The 10643-nt window shown below is 38.9% G+C and overlaps 1 protein-coding gene across 1 annotated transcript; it reads right to left on the reverse strand.

Annotated features, from left to right (window-relative positions):
* Window positions 1-2580: 2580 nt before the first annotated feature.
* LOC139735157 (tektin-1-like) lies at window positions 2581-7309 on the reverse strand. Its single transcript, XM_071645917.1, has 5 exons — window positions 7120-7309; window positions 6150-6315; window positions 4823-5095; window positions 3867-4089; window positions 2581-3302 (listed from the first exon to the last, which is right to left on the reverse strand). Exons 1-5 carry the CDS (start codon window positions 7307-7309, stop codon window positions 2946-2948), a joined length of 1209 nt encoding a protein of 402 aa, XP_071502018.1. The 3' UTR covers window positions 2581-2945.
* Window positions 7310-10643: the final 3334 nt, after the last annotated feature.

Below are 10643 nucleotides of genomic sequence, written 5' to 3' on the forward strand. Positions count from 1 at the left end.
GGATTTGACATTTTGTTAGTTTCTGTTGAACAATAAAAATTTGAGATGATGTGAGGTAATGCAGGTAACACCTCAATTTTATCCTCAATAGAAACACATTGGGTAGTGGGTGCTGTGGGGTAATGTAAGGTGACCAGTAGGCAACCTTTTTAGGTGGTCAGTTCAAGGTAATATGGGGACGATTTTCTGTTGGATCAGAGCAAGTAACAACATTTGCAATGTGGCAGAATTCTCAAGTTCCTACCAAGAGATTCCGCGTGTTTTTCAATTGACTGGTCATTACAGGAACCTAATGTGTGACCTTATGATATACGACCTCCTGGTTCGCTTGCAGTTTGTAAATTCCTCACAATACTCTGCATTACCATGCATTTTATTGCTCAGTAGAAACAGTTCAGGTAGAAGGAAATTAAGAGGTGAAGCAAGTGACAAAAATTTGTGGTGATGCCAGGTAATACAAGATGTCCAGTAGAAAAACAGTCATAGTATTTTAAGAAGGTCAACATCCATTATATTTATCTATATTATATTATCACTGGATGGTACAGAATGAGGTACCACAAAATATTGTTTGAGCAAGGCCTACATATTCCATGAGGCAAAGACTAGTGCAATTTGTTGCCCCAGCAAGTGCAAAGTTTCCCAACGGTTTAGAGTCAATGAAATAAGGTCATCAAGTATCATCATGATTTGTAGATGATAACTTTACCCCTCTGGTAGAATTTCATCCAGTTCTGTGCCATTGGGCTAATTAATTTTGATGTGGGGTGTTTACGAGTGTAGTAAAGTGCACTATGTCACATACACGCACGGGCTAGTGGCATTCACATCGTGCAGTGAGTCTGCCCATTTCAGGTCACTCTTTGGGAATAGGATAGGATAGGATAGAATAGGATGCCCTGACAAGTCAATTACTTCTGTGTATTCACACTGAAGATGATGCAGAGTATGCTTGGATATAGGACAATGGCAAACCAAGGATGCAATAAGCACTTATGTATTGTACGATATTTGTCATATAGGTTATTTTCAAGATGAGTAAAAATAGATCTTAATTAGCAGACATATTTGTCACTCTGCTTTCTATCCTTTTTTTTTCTGTCTGTCTTATTTGTATACATGTTTGCATACTTTTTTAAAATCAAAGACTACAGTGCAGATGTAGATGGAAACAAAATCTACCATGCTGCAGTACAATGTTTATTTCCCTGTGGGACAGACTACCATCTGTCAATGTATAAATTGATGCAGAAAACGTGGATACCATAGTCTAATCTGGGTCACATGCAGTTACCCATGTGACTTCTGAAAGAGACCTATTATTGGAAATTTTCTTCGAATGATTCTGAAATTTGTTCTTATAACAGTATCCTTGCAGTATGTGCATTTGTTGTATGGCGTTATGTCAGTGTTGGGCATATTATGTTGGGAAATCTTGTATTCACATGTGCAGATATCTCTGCCTTATAAATTTTTTTTTTTATTATGGGAGAAAATATATGAATATGTTATCTAACATTTTGAGAGTGCAATGTTTTGTCTGTCATCTTTGTTCCTGTGTGCTTTGTTTATTTGCCTATTCATGACGTATAAATCCTTCACATGAAGCACATATTTTTCAAGTAAAGAGAACATATGTAACCCTTTTTTTTCATCAAAACCCAACAGCAGTAATATTTTTAGAAGGAAAGATTTGAGGTTTTGATAATTGTGGAATGTGAGGTCTATTTCAAGTGCTACAATTTTGTTTTCACTTTCAAAGTGTATTATGATGACTGAACTACCGTGCACTCCCGTTATAATGAAGTCCTTGGGACAAGCAGTTAGTTTTCTTTCGTTACATCAAAGTTTTGTTATAGCCGAACAGTAATTCTATATACATATTGATGGTAATTTTGAGAACTGAATTTTAACTTCGTTGTATAGAGAATTCCATCATAACCATTTTCTTTATAACAGGAGTTCAATGAAAATATGAAACATATTATTATTTTCAATGATTTTGCAATAAATTATCATTCTCAATTTTTGATACTCAATGATAATGAAAGGAAGCATATCTCACTCTTGCTTTATACTCACACAAATTGTGTTGATATGTTTATTAACATTAACTTCTCATATATACAATTTGATTCATTCCTCCTCAAGACTACATGATCATTGTGAAAGTCACAGAGAACAGGACATCATATACAAACCAAACAATTTTTCAGACAAGGATCACAAAATAACATTTCATCAATGGAACACAAAGAAGGAAGCTACAACTGTAATTCAATACAAGTAGATGTCAATGAAATACTTCAAAGATACACAAAAGGTCTCAATATCTTTTTTTTTTTTTTTTTAAATTCTCACATCTAATAATTTCATGATTGGCTTTTTTCTACACATTTTGAGCATCTCTAGTATAAATCATTAGAATACAGTGCACATGGCCAGCAGACAGATTATCAATATTGAAAAGCTTGGCAGAGTCAAGTTGTACAGGTGCTCCTAAAGAATATATGTCAATTATAAAGCAAAAGCGATGAACGAAATACTTATCGAAGTGTTTTTTTCAGGGCCAAGTTCTAGACATGAAGGTTACTTCTGTCATTCCTTGTATCTTCTGACACGGTAACATATGTCAAAGTTCTGTTTCAACAAGATGTTGGATGCTCCTGTCTTTTTACAGCAAGGTTAAAACAGAACGACTTTTCTTCAAGAGCCTGCCTTTGTATTCAGGTGCATGCAAATAATTCTACATGAGGAATGCACATGCAAAACTGAGGGGCTCTACCACCTTCATACTTCATTTTCAAAAACAGCAGCTTCTGGCTTGTTCTTGAAAGAATCTACTGGACTACTGCTCAGGTATCTTTTTTTTTCTCTCATGCAATAGCAAACGTAGATACCCAAGAGCTTAATAAGTTTTGAGTTTAGGGGTTCCCTGCATTATTTTAGTATCGCTTGATGTTGATGCTTTTCCTGAGGGTCATGCACTGCACGTTGTCGATGTTCAGCGACTTGGACTTGATGTCGATGTCCTCCTCGAGGTTGAGCTGGTTGCGGATCAGCCCCTTGAGCTCGGCTTGGGCCTGGGCCAGGGTCATCTGGAGCCGTTCGATGTTGGTGTTGATCTCGGTGACCTCGCCGATGAGGCGGTACTGGACGGGGTCCCTGCACAGCTCCACGTTGGGCCGGTCAGTTCGGTTGTCAAGGCGGGTCTCGGCGAGCTGCTTGGGTCCGATCTTGTCGTCGGACGCCTTCTGGAGCTTCTGGATGTTTTCCTCCATCTCCCGGATCTGGCCAAGGACCTGTGGCAGAATAAATCATGTACACATCACTTAGCGGTGCATCATTTGAATAGACATAACTTTTCAACACTAAGGAAAGGGCATTGTAAACTGATCTGAGGTGAGCAAACATTTGAAACTGTAGTCACCAATCTGTCATTTCATTAAAAACAAAAACTACTTATCCTAATGCAAGGCCACTTTCAGATTGTTTGCAGACCCAAGGAAAGCCTGTTCATCTTTGTTCAAAAAGGGACTGTAGTTAGATGGTCCAGCAGAATATTCAAAAAAAGTGAAAAAGTACTCAGAAAAAGTAGTGTTCCTGTATTCCCTCACCTATACCATGTTCATGTAAACGATATTCACAAGAATGACACAAGACTGGATTTCATGTCATTTCTGCAAAGCTCATTGCTGCACATGATCATGTACATGAATGCTATTCCCCACCAGGGTAAAGAATAACCAAAAAAAAAAAAAAGTAAAAACATAGCCAAAACGAAAAATGAAACAAACAAGTTAATCACTGGCGCAGGAGAAAGCCTAGGGAGTCTCCCAGCCCACAGGATGTTCCAGCCCACTCACCTTGGCCAGGTGTGTCTCCAGCTCGCCCTTGGTCTTATCGGTCTCCCGGATGCGCTTGCTGAAGGCCAGGTTGGTCTCGTCCACCTGTTGCTGCATGTCGTTGGCTGTCGTGTTCAAGAGGCTGTCCACGACGGCACGGAGGTCGGCGGCGTTCTTGCGGTCGCGCTCGGCCTTGAGGATGTTCTCGTTGGAGAAGGACTGCCACTCCTCAGGCGTGACTGAACTGCAATCACGGAAAGACAAAAGTATCATGTAGTCTAAAGTTTGTCTGAGGGTCAAATATATTTAGGGGGTTCAGAACATGTTCAGATAACATGTGATGGAACTTGACATTCAAATCCCTGACCCTGCCCAGTCAACCAGGCTGAGAATTTAGAACATTTGAATGTTTCTCATAGTGACTACCACTTTTGAATTCATATCAAATGAATAGAGTGGTCGAAGTTTCATCGCATATTTATGCACATTTCGAATGCTATAGAACTTTTCATGTTTGCAAAGTTTTTATGTATTTTCAAAATTGATATACAGCATATTCCTCACAAATCTCCCATTGACCTATACACAAGTCATCATTAAATAATTATCCAATATTGAAATGGAAAAATGGTAAAAATCATACCCTTGGCATCAGATCATTTTCTTAAGTTGCATGAATATAACAATTAAGACTTTTTGTAGGATTGGGTTTTATTTCCATAATGATTGAGCAAAACTAATTCTCATGGAGGGCATGTAAGTCGATGAGAGATCAGTGGGGAAATGACAGCAAAACCTGTAATTCGCCAATGGCTCCTGAAAATATAAATATTAGAAAATTCCGCAGTTCAATCAGATTCTAATGGAATCTCAAAGTCATTTGGTTCATTGACTTTATAATTTTTATCAAAGTCAGCCTTGAAATAAAGTGGCATATAACCCAATCAGTCAGAGTGCAGAAGGCATCAGAAACTCACTTTGTTTCGATCCTTGCGACGCCATCCTTGAATTGGAGCGTGGAGTTGTCATCCCTGAGCTCACGGCAGTTCTGGTCAATGCTGAGGGCGCCAAACTTGTCCTTGAGGTCCTTCTCGAGGTAGAAGCGGCGTGACCTCATGATGCGAATCTGCTCTGTGATCTGATCAAGAGTCTTCTGTAGAAGCGCCATCACACCTTGGATCGTCTCGCGCTCCTTGAGCAGGTTCTTCTCAACATCGTCGTGCACAAGGTCGATGCCAATGCGACCCTCTCTGATAGACAAAGTGAAGCAGAATGAATTCATGTAATACCAAGATCAACCAAAATGAGCAAATTGAGATGCATATCATCTATTCAAAGTCAGCACAATGGACTCTCTACTGTACATAACTGGTAGGCAACTTTCAGATGTTTGTAAGAGTGACAAAAATGTGTGTTAAGACTGCTTCAAACAGAAAAGAACGACAACTGAAATACATTTTCTGGCTTCAAAACTTTTGGTAAACAATATATAGATGATGACTGGCGGGGAAGGGAACATACCGAATGTTCCACCCGAAGGGTTTGAAATGCTATTGAGGGAGGTTATAAGTCCCGAGACGAAGTCGAGGGACTTATAGCCTCCCGAAATAGCATTTCAAACACTGAGGGTCGAACGTTTGGTATGTTCCCGACAACAAAAGTCATTATCTGTTCTATCATATGGGTTAGTCAAATACCATCACATGCTCTGAAAGTGCCGCATCAAACCGTACACCACTGTACCTTATTGATACGACCATGGTACGCTTAGCGTAAAGGTCCAGCACGCGCACAATGCACTCGATCGCGCTAGCTCGCGCAGAGCCAAATTCACTGTGCGCGCGGGTATTTGTTACGTGAAAATGTTTTCCCATGGGAGAATATACCAAGAATGTTCGCCCATGGGAGAACATAACGAATGTACCTCCATCACGTGACTGTGTTTAGCCAATCACTAACCGGTATTTGACTGACCCATTTAATATTAATGAATGTATCACTATACTGTAGACTGAACTAAACTTCTACCATGACCAAGAAGTTCAAGACAGGACATACAAGCTCATAACACTAATTTTTTTTTTACATTTGTGACTGAAATCTAGGCAATCATTGCACAAACTGGCATCAAAAATATTAACGTTGTACAACTTAGGTAACTGTAGATGGTGTCACACCTCTCCACAGTTGTCTCTCACACATATTTCACACTACTGGGGGGGGGGGGGGGGGGGGGGGGGGGAGGAGGGGGAATCTTGACAAAACATTGGTTACTTCGTGAGTTATGTCCATTGACACACTAACCTGAAATTTAGACACTGGTTGACAATGCTCAGGGGCTCTATACAGGCTTCCAGTGCATTCTGTAATCTTGTCTTGTATGCGAGCAGCATTTCAATCTCATCCTTGGTATCTTTGAGTTTCTTCTCCAGCTCATCCTTCCAGTATGTGACATCATCAAGTCTTTGCTCTGAAGGAAAATAAGATTGGATTTAGGATGATGGTTAAAGGGTACCACTATGCAAAGACCTTGTTTTGCTGTACATTGTATGTAACAGATACACATAATGTATAGTTATCACAACTATATTTATTTTTAAAAATTCCAACAAATTTCACAAAAGGACATTTCTGCAATCTTTTGATGGGTTGATGCTCTATAAGTATACATTAATTGATGCAATCAATGTAATGTAGAGCAATACTGCTGGCCCCTGCATGCACCCAGTCGCAATCGCCATATGTGCATCTGTCATAATACAGCTTGTCTATTATTATGTCTACTATATATGTGAATGTGTGTAGCTGATGCTTTACTATTTGTACTGATGCAGTAGACCCAATAATTTAGAAGCAACATGCACTAAATACATTTGTGTAACATCAAAATGCACAGACAAAAGTCACACACAGAATCTATAACCTTGAAACCTGACATACTTGATAAATTCTGGAAACAATTCAATTATCTCTTGATTTTCTCTGCACAGAAATCATAGCCATGGTATGTTGCAGTCATTTTACATGAATGTAATTTGTAAAGCAACATATCCTTTTTGAACAAGAGTCTTCTTTTACCTATATTTTCCTAAATCTTGATACAAGCTATGAAGATATTTAATCTTCACTGATGAAACTCGAATAACCATTGCGACAACCCAAGCATTTGTGTGTGAAAAAATACTAGTAACAGGAGAGTCTGATCTCATTGTATTTCTCACTGCCAAGAATTGATATAAAACATGGACCACAGAAAATTGTTCTTGTTAATTACCAAACTTTTTGTTGACATCTCTCTGTGTCTTCTTGGTAGCTTCATCTGTCTCATCAATTAGTCTGTTGCTTTCATCAATCAGTCGTTCGGCACTGGCACGCTGCTTCTCTGCACTGTTATAGTTGGAATGATTTGAGTAGTTCCATTCGCCATGAGTGAAGCGCTGCGGTGGCTGGATGAGTTTGGACATTTTTTCTTCTTTTTTTTTTTCAAGTTGATGTGACTTCTTTGAAGGCTATGTGGATCTGTGAAGAGATACAAGGAATGGTTAGTAAACATTACAATTTTGAACACTGATCCTTTTAACATGAGTCAATGAGACAATTTATCATAATAAATTTATAGACCTAAATCTACCTTGCATTATGTGTAGAACCACCTGTTTAATACAATCACAAATACAATGTATAGAAAATGCCCCGAGCTTGGTAGGTGTCCAACACATCAACACTACAGTGAAACCGACACCCCTCTATTATAGCATTGCGCATACAAAACAAACATTCACACATGAGACTACGTGCGGTGGTTTTGCATTCTTCACTGGGGATTTGAAGATGTCTAAATATTACTGAAAAACCCAATAATAAACAGGATCAACAGCAAAACAATGATACCGTTGATTATAAATGCACACTGAAAAAGCATTACGTGCATTTCACACGTAACGTATTGTCAATGGAGGAAAGGGGTGTCGGTCTCAAAATCACGGCGCAACTGGGCGCGTCAAAATAACACCCCGCACGTTTGAAGCAGTTACCAAGTGTATCTTGTAGTGTGTACTGCAAATGCGTCACATTTTTGATGCGCGCTTGTGAATTCAGAGTGTGTTTTCTTGACATGTGAGTAAAATTTCAGGCAAATTGTGAGATATTTTAAGTTTCTCTTGATAGAACAACATTACGGTGTTGATGTATTGGACACTCACCCATATCCCATAGTATAGATACTCCTGTGTATTAAAGCTCTGTACTAAAGTTTCTCGTAGTGTTGGTATCATATCCAAGTTACGTCTCTATTTACCAAAAGAAACCTTAATTACTCTGTATAATGCCATAGTTATGCCTCATTTAATGTACTGTAATGTAGCTTGGGGAAATACTTATAAGACTCATATAGATAAGTTGATTGTTCTTCAGAAAAAAGTTGTAAGGTATATTACAAATTCAAACTATAGAAGTCCAAGTTTGCCATTTTTTATTCAACTTCATATTTTGCCATTTGAAAAATTAGTTATCTTGAGTTGCTTGATTTTTATGTTTAAGACACAAGGTGATCCGAAATCTTTCATGAAGGATGCGTTTGTGTTAAATTCTACCGTTCATGCTTATAATACGCGTAAAAGTAATCTAATTCATCAACCCTTTGCAAGAACTCAAACTGCCCAAAATTCATTTGTATATGTTTGTATTAGAGAATGGAATAATTTGCCATTGAGAATTAGGTCAGCCTCATCACTATCCAACTTTAAACGTACATGTCGCATTTATCTTGAGGGAAATTTGTAAAACAAGAATGATCAGGGAAGCTGAATTTAAAAGTATAGTAAAATAGAAAGTATCTTTCTGCAATTTCATGTGAATTATATGTATGTGCATGAGAGTTTTTGTGACACGTGTTTGTGTGATTGAATGTGTGTGTGTGAGCGTGTATGTGTGTGTGTGCGCGTGTTGCATCTGTTCTATGTAAATATGTTACTATTATACTTCTTGTTAATATGTTTAAAACTTTAGTATGTTTTGCTTTGTTTTATATGTTTATCCGGGACCCCTTTTTTACAAGCTCTGCTTCTTTTGGGGTCCCAAACCATTCATTATTCTTAATGCTGTATCCTTTTGTAAAATGTCAAATGTTTAAATGAATTGGTTAAATAAACTTGAAACTTGAAACTTGAAACTAGATCTAACATGTAGGTGTCCAACACATCGACACTGTAGAAATTATCTAGTCTACATTGAAACCGACACCCCTTACAATATTTTTCATTACGACATTTCGCGTAGGTTCCTACAAACGAACATTTCAGTTCGGGAAACCCACTCACAAGGGGGGCCCCTCCTTATAAGTAACCCGTCCCCCTTATAAGTAACCCCGTCCCCCTTATAAGTAACCCCCGGGGCACCCCTTATAAGGAGTCTCCACGCTTTTTTGCAATGCAACGCGAAAATGAAAGGACTGCGGCAATTCGCTTGATTATGTCCATAAAGCTTCACAAGTTTCCTAGTTACTCACGAAATTTGAGCAAAATCGGTTTGAGGCATCATATCTAAAATCATGGATTTAAATGCGATGTCAAACGACCCATGCGAATGCTGAAATGCGAGCGATTACTGGCGTGAGTGTCGCCAGGCGCGGCGGCGCGGCAATGCTTGAGTGCAGACGTGGCGACTGAGTACGGAGACTTTCGTTCATTCAGGTGGCTAAGTTGCCACGTCTGCACTCAAGCATTGCCGCGCCGCCGCGCCTGGCGACACTCACGCCAGTAATCGCTCGCATTTCAGCATTCGCATGGGTCGTTTGACATCGCATTTAAATCCATGATTTTAGATATGATGCCTCAAACCGATTTTGCTCAAATTTCGTGAGTAACTAGGAAACTTGTGAAGTTTTATGGACATAATCAAGCAAATTGCCGCAGTCCTTTCATTATCGCGTTGCATTGCAAAAAAGCGTGGAGACTCCTTATAAGGGGTGCCCCGGGGGTTACTTATAAGGGGGACGGGGTTACTTATAAGGGGGAGGGGTTACTTATAAGGAGGGGCCCCCCTTGTGAGTGGGTTTCCCGAACTGATTTGCACATGAGACACTGGGCCTGGGGATTTGATGATGTTGAAATATTATTATTGAAAAACCTGATAAGATCAACAGCAAAACAATGATACCAAAGATTAATGACCCATTGGAAAAGCATTAGAGTTTCTATATAAACAATGTCAATGTTCTACGTGCATTTCACAAGACATGTGACGTATTGTCAATGCTAATGGAGGGTAGGCATGGTAGGGGTGTTGGTTTCAAAACTACGGCACAGCACAACTGAGTGAGTGCGTCAAAATAACAACCCACGCGTTTGAAGCAGTTATCTCTGTTCTTTGTCAAATCCTCCTATGCCGATTCTTGAATCCTTTAACTATTAATACATCATATTCATAGACATGATAATAGACCATATCTAATGCATTTTTGTTCATGACTGTAGTGTATGTCCATCAATACTCAATAGTCAAATAGCATGGTAGAATATATGGTCTTCCAAACTTTTGACCCTGGCCCCAGCACCACGTCACCAGCTTTTTTTTTTTTTTTTCTTGTCTTTTCTTTAGATGGTCTATTTATTTTCTTTATTATACATAAATATCTAGTCTAGAAAACCAAAAAAAAAAAAAAATTGTTCATACTCACCGACAGGAACTTCACTGTTTATGTTCTACGAGGTAGATCTCCTTCCTCACAACTGTGCTGTGAGCAGTTATCTGCACAAATGAATGGCACCAAAAGACCACCCTAAACATACACAATTCAAG

The sequence above is a fragment of the Diadema antillarum genome, unplaced genomic scaffold (genome assembly GCF_040938485.1).
Source record: "Diadema antillarum isolate AM-2024a unplaced genomic scaffold, OU_Dant_1.0 seq00000565_RagTag, whole genome shotgun sequence".
NCBI classification, from domain to species: domain Eukaryota; kingdom Metazoa; phylum Echinodermata; class Echinoidea; order Diadematoida; family Diadematidae; genus Diadema; species Diadema antillarum.